Source organism: Schistocerca piceifrons, chromosome 5, assembly GCF_021461385.2.
Source record: "Schistocerca piceifrons isolate TAMUIC-IGC-003096 chromosome 5, iqSchPice1.1, whole genome shotgun sequence".
NCBI lineage: Eukaryota > Metazoa > Arthropoda > Insecta > Orthoptera > Acrididae > Schistocerca > Schistocerca piceifrons.
Window position 1 is genome coordinate 62,482,870 of NC_060142.1, and position 17,804 is coordinate 62,500,673.

Sequence of the window (17,804 nt, forward strand, 5' to 3'; positions counted from 1 at the left end):
AAAGTCATTTTATCTTATAGTATTGTAATTATGTACATCATTCTCTTATGAACTGCAGTGGATTCTTCACAATAAACATCATGAGGGACTAAATAGACTGCAAAGTTGTACTTAAAATACTGATGTCTACAAGATGACTGTGGGTTAACACCACATATTATTCTTAGAACGAGTTTTTGGGCAATGAAGACTTCCTTTCTTTCTTAAAGATGAGTCACCCCAGAACAATATTCCATACAACATTACTGAATGAAAATGTGCAAAATAAGTCAGCTTACTGAGTTCTCTCCCCAAATTTGTAATGATTCAAAGTGCGAATGTGGCTGAACTAAGCTTCTAAAGAAGTTACAAATTTTTTTTATATATGTTTTTACAGCAGAACAAAATCAAACTGGCGCTTTTCATTTATTATAATGTTGTTCTACCAAGAACTGATGGAAGATTCTATTAATATGGTTTTTTTTTTTTTTTTTCATTTAAATTCTCATCAATATGGGCATCAAACTTTTTTGACACTTCCACACTATTTATTTCTATAGCTTGCTGTCAACATTCTGTTTCAGACACTCCTGATCATCAGTTTACACTTAAAATTCGTCAGGAAACACTACACTTAAGAATTATCGCAACAAGTTAGGGACAAGACACTTTTCCCAAAATAATATGGAACACTATTATACCATACTTTTACATCTTGAATATGCAGCACTTAATGCAAGAACATCACCATATTGTCAAAATCTTTAGACAGTAAAGGATGATGAAACTATAAATTATATACTAGTGTCACACTGCACAGAATGAATATCATATCCCCACCATCAAATCATCTGAGTTCCATAACTGCTTTGCCTGACAAGTGTTTAATAACTAGTATATAAAATTACAAGGAAACTGAATTTCTGTCCATAACTTACCTTCAGGAGTCGAAATTCCCATATTGTCAATAGTACTTTGAAATCTAAGTCAGCCATACAGTCTCCTTGTATTTTTACATTTTTCTCCAATAATGTCAACAATACTGACACTAGTGAATTTATGCTTAAATAGTATTATGAAAAAAATAATAATTTATGTAATGACAAATGCAAATTAATTTTCTTGTTTCTTTAATTATGTTCCATATGTTACTCACACTAATCACTTAGAAAGTAGGATGTGTTAGTTTTCATGCAAGCAAGAAAATGGTGACAGCATTATGAGTAACAAGAGAATATAGCCCTAGGAAAGAATTTAAGTGATGAGGTCATGCACAAGCTTGGATTTGACAAAGATAAGGAATGAAACTCTTCATTTCTTTTAAAAGGAACTATTCTGACAGGCATTTTAATCGTTAAGCAAACCAGGAAAAACCTAAATCTGGATGCCTAGACAGGGATACGAACAACACTCCTCCCAAATGTAAGTCTACTGCCCTAACAATTACATCACCTTAACTGATAAAGGATATTACACCACTTTAGTTTAATTTTACCATTACTGAAAAACAACAATGAGTGGCATTTTTTAACTGCTTCACCCATAGATAAATTATTAAGTTTTCAACCATGAACTTACAATACTAAGGAACATTCCCGTGTCTATAAAATTAATCACTGCAAAATTCTCTCACATTTCTACAGACAGAACTGATTACTAATCAATATGCAAGCAATAGAAAATTATGGTGCAATTATGTACCAATCTCTTACAACTCAGAATGCTGATGTGGGTCTCAAATCCAAGTATTCAGTATTCACTATTCACTTAGGCCTAAGACAAATGAAATACATTTAACAATTTTGATCAAAATGGGTAATAATTTCATTTCACTCATGGTGATAAACCAATAAATATATTACCATAATAGTGCTGCTTCCCACCTAAGAAAATGAATATGAACACACAGATAGCAATACAATACTAGCGCACTGCTCTGTTACCATTTGATGGTTGAAATGTTTTGAAGTATTTGTCTGGAATGTATCCTAGCTTTTGAAATAGGGTGCTACAAGAGATTAGATGAGCAGATCGTATAATTAATGAGATGTTACTGAACAGAATCGAAGTGAAAAGAAATTTGTGGCACAACTTGACTAATACAGGTTGATAGGACTGCTTCTCCCGAGACATCAAGAATTCGTTAGTTTAATACTGGAGCAAAGTCTGGGGCTAACAATTGTATATGAAGGCAAAAAAGAGCTGAACACAGTGTCACCGGTAGGCAGGTTCAAATGAATGTAGGCTGCAGTAGCTTTTCAGAGATGAAAGGGGTTGGACAGGTTAAACTCTTGTGACGGGCTGTGTCAAACCAATCTTCAGGCAGAAGACAACAATATCCAGTAACGACTTTCAGTCTGTAGGGATTGCACTAGACATTACGAATTTTCGAAAATCAACTTTTTTTTCGTTGAATGCAAATTCTTTTTCGTGTGAATGCCCACTACTAAAAGAAAGGAATACGCGAACTATGCAGTTATGTACAGACAAGCCCTGTTAACATGGTGTTAATGATATAATTACATTCATCTCACATCTAATTTGCACGTCACTGTACTCCAAATTATTATTTATATGTAATTCAATAGGAATCTATAATTCGTCGTTTATATATTCTCCAATATCCAACTGAAGCAATCTGTGAAACGATTCTCTGCTGACATTATTTGCACCCGAGGAAAGCATGTGACAACGGTCATGATACAATCGGCATTTTTAAAATGAAAACAACAGATAACTTTTTTGTGCTGTATGTGATATTACAACTCCTTTTGCTGAAGCTCTCCTTTGTATCGTATATGGTCAGGAGAAGGACGCGATCTTAATTCGCCGCGACCAATGGTGTACCAAACAAAATTTGAGACGTCAAACTTTACTCTCGGTGGGTGCAGCCAGGAGTTGTACTCTTGGTGTTATTATTGTATACCTAATTTATAATCTTTGACAGCTTGACAGAAATCCTAACAGAATTTAATAACCTATCGCTGGCAATATATGAGCGTACGAGTAAAAACTGAGATACATCTATTTACCTCTTCCATCATTCGCTTGCGGAAATACTACAGGAGGAGGGTGTTTTTGTTCTTTCTTCGCTTCGACGTATTTAATTCCAAGAAGAAAAAAACAGTTAGCAATGACCACAAATTTTGAACTACACGCCGTCATTGCCGCCGCAGTGACGTAAACGTCAATACAATCAAAGATGTTACATTATGTTACAGAAATCTGCGTTTTCACAAGCATTGAAAACTTGCACGTGGATCCCCTGCAACCTGTATAGCATTGATAGTGTTTCCAAATACCGCTCAGCTTTTTTACTGTTAAAGAGTTTTTGCATTAACGTCAAAATAACACTTGCGTGCGTTATTGTGACTGAGCAGATTTATATCAAGAACTTAGAAACCTGAATCAGCACTAACAGCTTTCCCTTGCTGCTAATCTGGCCTCACTTCCTTAAAAGACATCATTGAGTTTAGCATATCGTACGCTTCTACATACGAGAAAATACGTGACGCTGAGTGAATGACACGAGACCCAAACCTCGGCACGACGAAAACAACACAAAATGTCCACAACAATGCCAATGCTACCCGCATGTTCATCGTCATAGTAAGCCAACTACAAGACACTTTTGGGTGCTACAATGAGTTTTAGTAACTCATAACTTACGAACTTATACCAACTGTCAAACGGCAAAAATACAAAGTGCAATCTCTACCTCCAAAGAGTAAACGTAATGTCAAACTAAGTCTGTTGCGCAGCTACTCCATGCCCCTCCTTCCCCCCCCCCCCCCCCCTTCACCCAACCCGCGACACAACCCCAGCGCTGTGCCCCCTTCTTCACTTCACCCAACCCGCGTCACAACCCCAGCGCTGTGCCCCCTTCTTTTCATAAACCATTTCTTCATCCAGATGACGGACTTAACTCGTTCTATGGAAAATGTCTATTGCTTGCCATTACATTGTATTTGTATCATGCACTCATCACGTTTTTGTACTTTGTTGAGTCTGGCACATGGTGGTTGCAGACAGGGACATACCACATCTGTCCTCAACATTCCGTTAGACTGGTAATGGATGTAGCTTGCATGCTTAGGTTTGTACTTGGTGTAGCAAGTACGGCAGACTGGTCAGTTTTGGTTCTGTCTACATGGAAAAAGAATGGTAGGCATAACTTCTCTGTTTGGACCATCTATGCTGTTGAAGCTCCTATACCTTATTTATATGCATTGTCTAGACCTAGCTGTGCGGAGATCCAACTGTGTTTGTGACTTATGACTGTGGATTTCACAGTCCTGACCCAGTGTTCCACCAATCTGTTACTCGCCAGATGGTAGCTGATTGCATGATGATGTCAGAAACCACACAGATTACCCAGTTATAGGAACAGTGCTGGTCTGAAGAAACGTGTGTTGGGCAGCCAAAAAATGGGATCCACGTTGTTAAAGAAAACTTTGCCACAGTCTGCACCAAGATGTCTTTGGTTGGGACTGACTCTGCCCAACAAGTAAATCAGTCAATGGCTGTTAGCAAGTATCGGCACCCTTCCAACAGGGAAATGGTTGTACAATGACCAAATATATATGAGAGAAATGGTCTATCATTTTTGGAAATTCTCCCACTTGCTTGTGGATGTTTCTGCCCACGTTACATATTTGGCACACCACATACTTTTTTCCCATCTGTGAGAATCCTTCCTTATACCGTGCTATACAAATTGTTCTGTCATAAGCCTAGTGACTATGTTTGTGGTAGGGTGGGATAGTTATAAATTACCTCAAAAACTGCTTTCCTTCAGATACAAAAGATATGGGTTTGCCTTTTGATATATCATGATTCACTTTGTAAATCCCCGTAGATGAGCGTCGGGCTGCCAGCTGTCTGTTGTCCACCATGTATGAGATAGATCCAACTCATGAAAAAAAAATCAGCCACTAGATTTCTGGCTCATTTAATATGTCTAATATTTGTAGTAAACTAACAAACTTGAGTTGTTGGAATTGTCTTAGGGACCAGTTGTTCTTGTATTTGATGAAGATGAAGGTTACAGGCTTGTGGTCCACATACACTGAAGAGCCAAAGAAACTGGTACACCTGCCTAATATCATGGAGGACCCCCACAAGCATGCAGAAGCACAGCAACACAATATGGCATGGACTCAACTAAAGTCTGAAGTAGTACTGAAGGGAATTGACACCATGAATCCTGCAGGGCTGTCTATAAATCTGCAAGACTATGAAGAGGTGGAGATCTCTTCTGAACAGCATGTTGCAAGGCATCCCAATTATGTTCAATAATGTTCATGTCTGGGGAGTTTGGTGGCTAGCAGAAGTGTTTAAACTCAGAAGAGTGTTCCTGCAGCCACTCTGTAGCAACTCTGGACATGTGGGGTGTCACATTGTCCTGCTGGAATTGCCCAAGTCCATCAGAATGCACAATGGACATGAATGGATGCAGGTGATCAGACAGAATGCTTATGTACCTGTCACCTGTCAGAGTCGTATCTAGACGTATTAGGGGTCCCATCTCACTCCAACTGCACATACACCAGACCATTACAGAGCCTCCACCAGCTTGAACAGTCCCCTGCTAGCATGCACAATCCACAGATTCATGAGATTGTCTCCATACCTGCGAACGCTCATCTCCTCGATACAATTTGAAATGAGACTCGCCCGACCAGGCAACATGTTTCTGGTCATCAACAGTCCAATGTTGGTGTTGACGGGTCCAGGCGAGGCATAAGGCTTTGCGTCATGGAGTCATCAATGGCACACAAGCAAGCCTTCAGTTCACAAAACCCTTATTAATGATGTTTCATTGATGGTTCACACACCGACACTTGTTGATGGTCCAGCATAGAAATCTGCAGCAATTTGCAAAAGGGTTGCACTTCTGTCATGTTGAACTATTGTCTTCAGCTGTCATTGGTCTCACTCTTGCAGGATCTTTTTCCAGCTGCAGTGATGTCAGAGATTTGATGTTTTACCGGATTCCTGATATTCACGGTACACTCATGAAATGTTTGTACAAAAAACCCCACTTCATCACTACCTCAGAGATCTTGTGTCCCACCGCTTGTGTACCAACTATAATACCACGTTCAAACTCACTTAAATGTTAATAACCTGTCATTGTAGCATCAGTAACCAATCTAACAGATGCACCAGACACTTGTTGTCTTATATAGGTGTTGCTGACCGCAGCGTCATATTCTGCCTGACATATCTCTGTATTTGAATATGCATGCCTATATCAGTTTCTTTGGCACTTCAGTGTATATTATGGATGGTCTGGCCTCTACATATCAGCAAAAGTGCTACATTGTTTCACACACAGCTAGTAGTTTGCAATCAAATGTGACACATTTAACCTCAGATGCCGTGAGCTTGCAAGGAAAAGCTGAAGGGTTACCAATAACCTTCCACACACTGGCAGAGTGCAGCTTCAATTGCCTGTTGGTTGAGACTATGACAACTGTTAACAGAGCATCATGTGTGGGACAGGCTAAAAGAATTGCTTTCTAAAAGCTGGCTTTTACCTGGTTGAAGGCTTGTTACATCTGACATCTCCACTGCAGTGGCCGTCGACCTGTGGCATCTTTACCCCCTAACACTGTCATCATTGGCACTTGTACCTCAGCTGCTCTTGGTAGGTGCTGATGGTAGAAGTTTATGACTCCTAGGAATAGTTTTAACTAATGAAAGTCTCTTGGATGAGGTAGATTCTTTATGACTAATTTTGCTCTTTGAGGGTTGGATACCGTCCACTGCACTTGCATAGCTGAGAAAATTCACTTGCTTCTGCCTCAGAGTATGCCTCACTTAGTTGACCACTATGCTGTACTTGTGAATCCAGCCAAACATTGTGTTGAGGTGTTCAATGTGCACTACAGCAATCCTGGAAAATAGCGGAAGTCATCCAGATGCATAAAGCAGAAATCTAGCACTCGTAGGACTTTGTCCACGAAATGCTCCCATGTCTGCACAGCATTATTCGACCCAAATGGCATTTGTAAAAACTTGAACGACCTGAATAGAGTTATCACAGTACTCTTCAGTATGTCTTCTTCTGCCACTGGTCTCACCTGTGAATAATGGCCATATTTCCACAAATTCTGCCTTTGCCACTGGAAACAATTGGACAGTAATCCTCTCTGCCATTGTGAGACTGATTTGCCTGGTCGTCTTGATATTGTGCACTGTGTTATGCAACACTCATTTTATCTGCTCCTCAGTACCCATGATGCTCAACAGCACTTTGGCCTAAAGGTGCTGTTACGACCTCTCCATCCATCTTTGTCTGTTTCACTCTTACATTTATCTCAATCTTCCGCTGCCAAATAAAATCTGCTCCCAGAATGGGCTCTGCTACACCTTCTAGTACTAAATGATTAATGGAAAATCTCATATAAGATGTGAAACAGTTCTGTTTTATGTGTATCTATCGGCTGTACTGAGCTGAGGTAAGTACTGGCCAGCCCCTCTATCTCTTTGTTAGTATTTGTTTCACACCTTCTAGTACTAAATTCCATATGGATTTCCTACTAAATCCAAAATCCTCCTCAACAGCATGATTTCTGTATGTTGCTATGGGCGAATTGTTTATTGCCATGACATAAGTGTGCTTGGCAGGTGTTGCACTTCTTTTTTTACCAACCAGTAATGTCACATCAGACCCTTAGTTGATGGGATAGTAACAATCTGCCTTAACATTTCTCATATATAATCTTCGTGACAATGTTAGGGGGCTTGCTTGGTTTTTTTGGATCCACTTTGTCTTCAGCTTCCTTATCATGACACTTTTGTTGAATTCTGCAGTCTGCCATGTCTACTGCCAGCCACTGGCACTATCTGGGTGTGTCTACGGAGAGGTACACCTTGTGCCCTGCTCACCAAAGTGCTGATGTACCAACACATGGAATATTGCTGATTCTTATCATACCATCTACTCATACTTCGAGCATCTTGTCTGAATCTATTCTTTTTACCTTCTGCCAGCATGGCTACTTGCCTCTGTAACACTTCTATTTGCTCTTCAGGTAGCTTAAGTGTTTACCATTGTCCGTATGTTGCTCTTTTCAGACACCTGCAGTCTCTTGTGTGTTGTTTTTGTCAGCCACTGTTATTACACTTGACACATTTGCTTTGCCCAATGCTGCATACACCTCATTTTCAATAATGATTACCGAGTTGATGTTGGTTCTTTTATATGTAATTTCAGCTGCTTTTACCATTTCTGGCAGCTGCACCATCCATACATGTTGTAGCACCATTCCCAATAATTCTTCTTCTTCAAAGATGCTTTGCAAATGTTTGCAGAATTCTGAAGGCATTCTACCAGCTATGTGTTTGCTATGCAGCACTTCAATCTACAGTCCATGACTATAGCAGCTACCCTACCATCCAAACTGTTTACCATTTATCACAAATTTTGTGTGATTGTCAGTCATATTGTTCTGTACAAATCCTATTCCTAACATTGCAAACCACAATAACAGATTTTCTGGCAAGAACTTTCGAGTTTGCACTTTTATACTTGGCTTCACTCTTACCTCGTGTTTGTTGGCTTGCCTGCTTATTGAATTTATGTCACCTTTCAACAATTGTGCACAAATATCTCTGTTATCCTGCATTGCTATTGCAGCCTGATGATCTTTAATCTGCTTCCATGAGTCTTCTTGTAGTTTTAACAACTGCAACTCTGCCTGAGCTTGACTAGCTTCTTGACATGACAATACATGTGACTCTGCATAGTCTTTGCTGTCTGTGAATTTTTCTGCGTTTTTGGGATCACGAGTTTGTAACTATCCTGCATGTTCATCATCTACCTAAAATACATTTTTGGATGTTACAATGAGTTTTATTAATATATAACCTACAAACTTACATAAACTGTCAAATGACAAAAATACAAAGAGTAATATCTAGCTTGAATGCTAAATGCAATGTCAGACTAATTCTCTGTTCCAAGGTACACAAAAATACAATGTGCAGTTTACTCTGCCAGTGGTGATTACCACATACGCTGCAATGTCTGCTGAGCTAAGATTGGTAGTGACCAACAATAAGATGTGAGTACTGGTCCAAAGTAGTCTTTTATATAAACTAAAATATTTATTATCTACAGATGAAAATCCATCAAACTACAGGGTGGCCAATGGGGTGTAGTACATTTTCATTTGGTTAGTATGAAGTTTAGCATTATCTGCAGCAGTATACCATGTAAACAACTGTTCTACACACACTGCCTTCACTGAAAAGCCCAACACAAGTTCATTTCTTAAAATGTAAAGCACACAAATTTCTTCCATAACTGACTATGCATTGCTGAAAATGTTTGCAGGAGCTCCACATTACAGTCTCAATCATTTCTTCAGAAATGGACTCTATCTCTTCTTGGATTGCAGCCATCTCGGTATTATGGTGTCACTGAGAGGGGGGAGGTGGGGGAGGGGGGGGGGGGGGAGCCTTTGACCTTGAAATAATTCCACAGGAAAATCAGGGAGTGAAAGATTGGAATATCCCACCAGCCATGCTTTGTGTCTGAAAAATATAGGACAGACCCATTCAGAGTAAATTTTGCTCTTAAGGCATCATGAGATTTGTCTGAAATGCATCATCCCAGTCAATTCTGTACAAAAATGTTCTACAGAAATTGTGCCTACTCATTTTATTTCCCAGCTTTGACTGTTGAATCATTTGCAGCTTACAAGGCTGAAACTTTAATCCTGTTACACAGTCCTCTGCAAAGACCTGCGAGAGTTTTGTAACACAAAATATTTGATCAGGTGAACATCTGCACTTCAGTTGCTAGTAATTTTTCAAAATTTATTCCATGACTGGTTTCAAAGCATACGGCTTCATCTTCAAGTGCCACCAAGTAAAGAACAACTGTTTTTTTGTTACCTGGGCACTTCAACTGTTACATGTTGTTGTTCTCCCCTCCCCCCTCCCATTCACAAACACTACAATACTACATATTCTTTTTGTGGGATCCTTGATAAATTAATATCCAGGTAATTCTTTTCATACACTTCATAGTAAAACTGTTTATTTTTCTTTCTTATAGTGCTCTTGGACATGTGAACCATCAACTGAAACCTTCTTTCCTATAATCTTGGCTTGGTTCTCAACACAAAAAAGAAATAAAAATAATTATGTGCTACCAAAACTTAATGTTACTAAAAAATGTTTAACCACTTAAAGTGTAGATTACTCACTAAAAAACTTCCAAGCCTATATTACACAATTAATTGATAGTTCCACAACCCAGTAATTAAGGACAACAAAGTTGTTGTTCAAGCCTTCCTTATCTAAAACTCATCTTCTGTCAATTAAAAATCATATCACATTTTAAACCACAGATGCAGAAGCAACCAACTGTAAATTGTCTGTCAGTTAATGAAATCATTACCCTATTCAGGTTCTGCTAAATAGGCCAGGTGTCCACTACACACAGGAGGTCACTACATGGGTAGCAGGGGCTGTGTGACATAGACTGGGCAGTTTTTTAGGTTAGACAGTCTCGGGGAAAGATCAAAAGGGGCTCCAGTCTCAAAGGGTACAGGGCAAAGAAACGACGAGAATCGACCAAGAAACAGTCAGTATTGTAGTTGTAAATTGTTGTAGCTGTGTTGGAAAAGTACCAGAGATTCAAGCGCTGATAGAAAGCATTGAAGCTGAAATCGTTATAGGAACAGAAAGCTGGCTAAAGCCAGAGATAAATTCTGCCGAAATTTTTACAGAGGTACAAACTGTGTTCAGAAAGGATAGATTAAATAAAGTAGGTGGTGGTGTGTTTGTGTCTGTTGGTAGTAGTTTATCTTGTACTGAAGTTGAAATAGATAGTTCCTGTGAATTACTATGGGTAGAGGTTATACTCAACAGCCGTACCAAAATAATAATTGGCTCCTTCTACTGACCCCCTGACTCAGATGATATAATAGCTGAATGGTTCAAAGAAAACTTGAATCTCATTACAAATAGGTACCCCACGCATACAGTTGTATTTGGTGCAGACTTCAATCTACCCTCGATTTGTTGGTGAAAATACATGTTCAAAGCCAGTGGTAGACAGAAAACATCTGAAATTGTACTAAATGCTTTCTCTGAGAATTACTTTGAACAATTAGTTCATGAGCCCACACAAATTGTAAATGGTTGCTAAAACACACTTGACCTCTTAGCCACAAATAATCCTGATCTAATAGAGAGCATCATGGCAGATACAGAGATTAGTGAACATAAGGCCATTGTAGCAAGGCCCAAAACCATATTAACCAAAACTACTAAAAATAAACACAAATTATATCTATTTAAAACAGCAGATAAAAATTTGCTTGATGCCTTCCTAAGAGAGAGTCTCCATTCCTTTCAAGCTAATTATGTAAGTGTAGACTAGATATGGCTCAAATTCAAAGATACGGTATCAACAGCAATAGATAGATTCATACTGCGTAAGTTAATAAGAGATGGGACTGATCCACCATGGTACACAAAATACGTCTGAACACTGTTGCAGAAGCAACGAAAAAAGCATGCCAAATTCAGAAGAATCCAAAATCACCAAGACTGGCTCAGTATCACAGAAGCTCGAAATTTAGTGTGGACATCAATGCGAGACGCCTTTAAAAGTTTCCATGATGAAACATTGTCTCAAAATATGGTAGAAAACCCAAAGAGATTCTGGTCATAAGTAAAGTACACCAGTGGCAAAAAACAGTCAATCACTGTGTGATAGCAATGGAAATGTTACCAATGATAGTGCAACTAAAGTGGAGTTACTAAATACAGTTTTCCGTAATTCCTTCACAAAAGAAGATGAAGTAAATATTCTAGAATTTGAAACCAGAACAGCTGTTAGCATGAGTGACATAAAAGTAGATATCTTAGGTGTTGTGAAACAACTCAGATCACTTAAGAAAGGCAAGTCTTCCGGTCCAGATGGTATACCAATCAGGTTTCTTTCAGAGTATGCAGACACAATAGCACCTTTCTTAGCAATCATATACAACCACTCACTTGACAAAAGGTGTGTTCCTAAAGACTGGAAAGTAGCACAGGTCACACCAATATTCAAGAAAGGAAATAGGAGTAACCCATTGAATTACAGACCCATATCACTGACCTCAATTTGCAGTAGGATTTTGGAGCATACACTGTACTCGAACATTATGAATCATCTTGAAGAAAATGACTTACATAACCAACACGGATTCAGAAAATGTCATTCTCGTGCAACACAGCTAGCTCTTTATTCCCATGAAGTAATGAGTGCTGTCGACAAGGGATCTCAGATCGATTCCATATTCCTAGATTTCCAGAAGGTTTTTGATACCGTTCTTCACAAGTGACTATTAATCAAATTGCATGCATATGGAGTATTGTCTCGGTTGTGTGACTGGATTCGTTATTTCCTCTGAGAGACGTCACAGTTCGTAGTGATCGACGGCAAATCACTGAGTAGAACAGAAGTGATATCTGGTGTTCTGCAAGGTAGTGTCATAGGCCCTCTGCTGTTCCTGATTTACATAAATGATCTAGGTGATAATCTGAGCAGCCCCCTTAGATTGTTTGCAGATGATGCTGTAATTTACCATCGTAAAATCTTCAGAAGATCAATTCCAATTACAAAATGATCTAGAGAGAATTTCTGTATGGTGTGAAAAGTGGCAATTGGCAATAAACAAAGAAAAGTGCGAGGTCATCCACATGGGTACTAAAAGAACTCTGATAAATTTTGGGTATACGATAAATTGCACAAATCTAAGGGCTGTCAATTTGACTAAACACCTAGGAATTACAATTATGAGCAACTTAGATTGGAAAGACTACATAGATAATATTGTGGGGAAGGCAAAACAAAGACTGTGCTTTGTTGTCAGAACTCTTAGAAGATGTGACAAACCCACTAAAGAAACAGCCTACATTACACTTGTACATCCTCTGCTGGAATATTGCTGCACCATGTGGGATCCTTATCAGGTACGATTGATGGAGGACATCAAAAAAGTGCAAATAAGGGTAGCTTGTTTTGTGTTCTCGTGCAATAGGGATGAGAGTGTCACTGGTATGATATGCGAGTTGGGGTGGCAGTCACTGAAACAAAGGCGGTTTTCTTTGCAGCAAGATCTATTTACAAACTTTCAATCACCAACTTTCTCTTCTGAAAGCAAAGAATATTTTTTGATACCCATCTACATATGGAGAAATGATCATCATACTAAAATAAGAGAAATCAGAGCTCAAATGGAAAGATTTAGGTGTTGCTTTTTCCCACGCGCCATTCGAGAGTGGAATGGTAGAGAAGTAGTATGAAAATAGTTCGATAAACACTTTAAGTGTGAGTTGCAGAGTAACCATGTAGATGTTGATGTAGGTGTAGAAAACTGTAATTATGTCAGCTCAACTTTCCTACACTTCCAAACTCAGCTGAAACTGTGCAAACATCTAATGAGAATCATTGAGTACTGATCTGCTCTGCAGCAGATACAGACTTCTCCACTGAAAAGGTCACTTTGTCTTCCTAGACTTCAGACTGCCCCAGGCAGTCTCTGAATGTCAACTAGCTAAAAACCTATTACTCACAAAACAAACAGTACTTAGTCTTACAGCACAAGCAATGATTTATCAACGAACTTTGTGGCAGCCTCCACACTGCTTCACCAACATCACACAGAAATCAGAGTGCCTTCCAGTTCCCATCACTGGCTGCTTGTTATTTATGTTAATGTTCTTTGAGGTTTTGTATGTCAAAATGTTGCTTGATAAAACAAAAACTTGGATTGTTAGAAGCACAAAAAATGTTCAGTACTACACTTTGAACTTCTTATCAGTTATCATGGCATTTACCTGTACATTTTTTAACACTTCTAACAATGAAGCAAGTATATTTTATGAATTAAAGTTCATCAGTTGCCTGTATCCCACATTTTAGATTTTTTCCAGTACATACAGAATAATATTTTGGGGCTCCACCATTTGCCGTCTAAACCAAATCTTTCTGTTACAGAAGTGAGCTAACTGAATAATAACACACAGTCATCCACAGACACAACGCAAACCCTTATTTAACAAGCTTTCAATATTCAGCGAAGAAAAAGAACACACACACAAAGGCATGTTAGCCATATTGGTACAAAACTCTACAACATACTGTCAGCCAACATCAGAAAGTTAGAACATGAAAAGAGATTTAAAGTAGAATTAATAAATTTCTACTTGAACAATGTTTTTACTCAGTAAATGACTATTTTGGCCGATAAATAATTCTGATAATGTTTATATTAAGGCAAAACTAAAAACACTGTCTTTCATTCCCCAAAGTTACTGTTAATTTTATATATTGATGGACAGCTGTAGAGTGTGGTAAAGTATTTACTGAACTATTGTAGTGAATATAAGGGCTTCCTGTTTAGGGAAGACAAAAGTAAAGGCTTAGGATAAACAGACTATGCAGTTACAATACTGTTAGCATACATGTATAAAAAGTTGTATTACCATGTCTTGTATGACCAAGTATTATTCTTTGTGTATTTTTTGTACAATTTTGTATGTATTATTCTTTGTATGATTTAATGTAAAATTTTGTAAGTTCCTTTACCATAAATTGTTTCCCATAAATTACATGTACTTTTGGACAAGATCCATACAATATTTATTGTCTATGGATGGATAAATAAAGAAATAAAATAAAATAAATACATGTTGGGAATAAAACGGAAAAAGAGACAGTCAGTCTATTGGAAATAAAGTCTAAAAATCAAAATACAGCTTAGTCAACATATTTATATTCTTACTGCATTTGTGTTCCACATGAAAGCATTGCGCATTTGTTAAAAAATGAAGTGAGTGCTTCATTTTTCACAACTCTATTGCAATACTGCCCTCACCATTTGTCCCACAAACATTTTCAGTCTTTATACTTCTCTAGAAACTCAGTAATCAAAGTTTCATCTGCCTCACAGTCTATCATTTTAGTTACATTTGAGCAGTGTTTATTGTTGTGGGGACTCACAGAAGACAAACTTTTGATGGGGAGGGGCAGGGGATCAGCTTGAGATAACTACATATGGAACAGTTTCATTGGGTTACCTACCATTAAGAACACAGGTGCACTCAATAATTGTGATGCAACTTTCAAATGATAGAGCACAGCAATCAGTCATCCTTTGCTTGCTGGTTTTATTTGGCAAATCTAGATTTCAAATAGTGCCAACCAGTATCAATGCTAAAAAAAATACAAGACTTACATAATCAGGCAATATTATAAAAAATAACCACTCATGGCATAACCTATATGGCTTAGATGTTAGATTACATACCAACATTTCATAGTATCAATGCATATTCTAGTATGTCTGTCCCCTGTTGTTCGGGCATCTGTCACAGTTCTTTCAGTTCTGCTGTATGATGAAGGTAGGCTTTGCAGAGAACATGTTGATTGGCTGTATGGTGCCCTCTGTATGAACTGCATAACATATAACACTCAAAGGAAAGCAACTACGGTCCCTAGTAAAAAACTTCAAATTTGCATAGGAATAACACAAAATAAAATACAAGTAAAATTATTTATGTAGCTGTCCAACATATTTCCACATTTAACAGTAAACATAGGATATATAAAAAAAATCCCAGATTCTCTCCTTGTGAGTCAATTGTTTTGTTATTCTTTAAAACACAAATGTAATGTCAAATTGGCACTAGCTGAAATCTAGATTTGCTGAATAAAACCTGCAAGAAAAGGACTGATTGCTGTGCCACATCATTTGAATGGCACAATTTGTTGGGTGAAGTGGGGGTTGAGGTCAGGGGAAGCGTTAGAAAGGTTGACTGTAGCTGATCATACCCAACCAAATGCCCAATGAGAAAATTTGGCAGTGTGTGTGCGTGTGTATGCGTGTGTGTGCGTGTGTGTAGGGGGGGGGGGGGGGAGTGAGAGGGGGATAACAGCTATCAGGTAATGACACCCAACCAACCACCAGACAAGATAAGTCTGTCAGTCACCTAACAAACCTACACATGTACTATTTGTTCTTCATTCCACTTGTAAATTGAAGCATGTGTTAAGGTCTTTTATTGCACAAATTCCAACAATCACATATATGACTCCAGGCTTTTTTTTAAAAAAAAGTAAAAAATAAAAAGGCCAGAACCATAGACTGCGTGACAACTAAAGCATCGCCCTCCCTCCTACACACTGACATACTACCTAAGCCATATCCAAACAAGATGTGCCATGCTGTGCAATACCAAGAAAAGAGGTTTGATGGAGTGCAGTGTATCTGGTGTAGGTAGCAAGCTGTGCCATTCTGTGCAGTGTCAAGAAACATTGAAAAAGTTGTGCACAACATTGGTACATCAGAAGAAATGGTTTTTTATGTGCACTCTGTTTGGATGATGCTTCTTGCTATTGACCCAGAATGAATGGGAGGTGGGTAAATTAATTTACATTGTATCTCAAAACAAGTTTAGAGTAAAATCTTCAGAAAATAGGAAACTTAATAGATCTGCATAGAGAACAGCCCAAATTATGGAGTCCATCACATAATGGATACCAAATAAAAAAATTAAAAAAGCATGGTGCTGATAATACTCCTCCATATAATAATGTTCAATAAAATTCTGAACCACCAGCCTACCAATCACCCCTTGACCTCTACGTTCTCCACAACATGTAGCCCAGTTGCCCTTTCAAGGACAACATGTGCTTCTTTGTCAGTACAGTGACTCTTTGCAGGAATTCGTTAGAAATTTTACTTCCTAAGTGATAAGGGAAATTTGAAATAAAGACCATATAATTTTTCATTGTATCATTAAGAGCCCTGCACACTTCATGAACAATCAGAACAATCACTGAGATGCGTTGCTTGGATATGTTGAAGCAATGAATTAAACTTATAAATGAATCCAAAAAACACAGTCTTATTGCCATTCTTTCTTTGGAAGATACTGCATCTCTATAATTAGTGTCTTGTTTCTTTATTACTGATTCAATCATGGTTGTTTGCAGAAATGTATCTGGGTTGGGTGGCGATGGGGGTTGGGGGACCAAGGTACATGAGAACTTTGTAACGATTAAAATCCCAGGACGCCAGATTTCAAGAGGAGGCAAGTGTCCCCTCTCCCTCTTGTGGATGCCTATGGGACCAATCAGACTTAATCAAACTAACCAGATTTGTAAAGTGACAGAAGAGGCTCTAGCAGACTTAAAGTTGTGTGTGTGGTTTATGAGTTGTGCTTGCATAGCTCTGTCAGTAGGGCACTTGCCTGTGAAAGGTAAAGGTGCCAGGTTTGAGTTACACTCCCGCTGTACCAAGTGGGGTAGCACAGTTGTTAGCACACTGGACTCCCATTTGGGGGACAATGGTTCAAACCTGCATCTGGCCATTGTGCTTTAGGTTTTCTGTGGTTTCCCTAAATTGCTTGAGGCAAATGCCATGATGGTTCCTTCTAAAGGGCATGGCTGCTTGCTTCTCAGTCTTTCCCTCATCTGAGCTTGTGCTCTGTCTCTAATGACCTCATTGTCAACAGGACATTAAACACTAATCTCTTCCTCCGCTGAAGCTCACAATTTCCATCTGTCAATAAGTTTCAAACTGACCGAGTGTTAGAAGTCTTCCAATGACATGTGATAAAAATGTTCAAAATTCCATCAGTTTTTTTGTGAGCATCTGATTCCAACTGGTTTGATGTGCCTCACAAGGAATTCCCCTCTTGTGCCAACCTCTTCATCTCAAGGTAACACTTCCACCCAACGTCCTCAATTATTTGTTAGGTATATTCCAATCGACCCTCCCCTACGTTTTTACCCTCTACGGTTC

General features: G+C 38.5%; 1 protein-coding gene across 2 annotated transcripts in view; it reads right to left on the reverse strand.

Moving 5' to 3' along the window:
• Positions 1-3,159, reverse strand: part of LOC124798293 (thioredoxin domain-containing protein 12-like) — a 49,747-nt gene extending 46,588 nt beyond the window's left edge. Inside the window, exon 1 of one of the 2 annotated variants that reach the window (XM_047261619.1) lies at positions 3,012-3,159. In XM_047261619.1, coding sequence (XP_047117575.1) covers positions 3,012-3,144 — 133 coding nt within the window. In that variant the 5' untranslated portion in view covers positions 3,145-3,159. Of the gene's footprint in view, positions 1-917; positions 1,016-3,011 lie in introns of those variants that run through there. The other variant, XM_047261620.1, reaches the window with a different exon arrangement.
• Between the last annotated feature and the right edge of the window lie 14,645 nt (positions 3,160-17,804).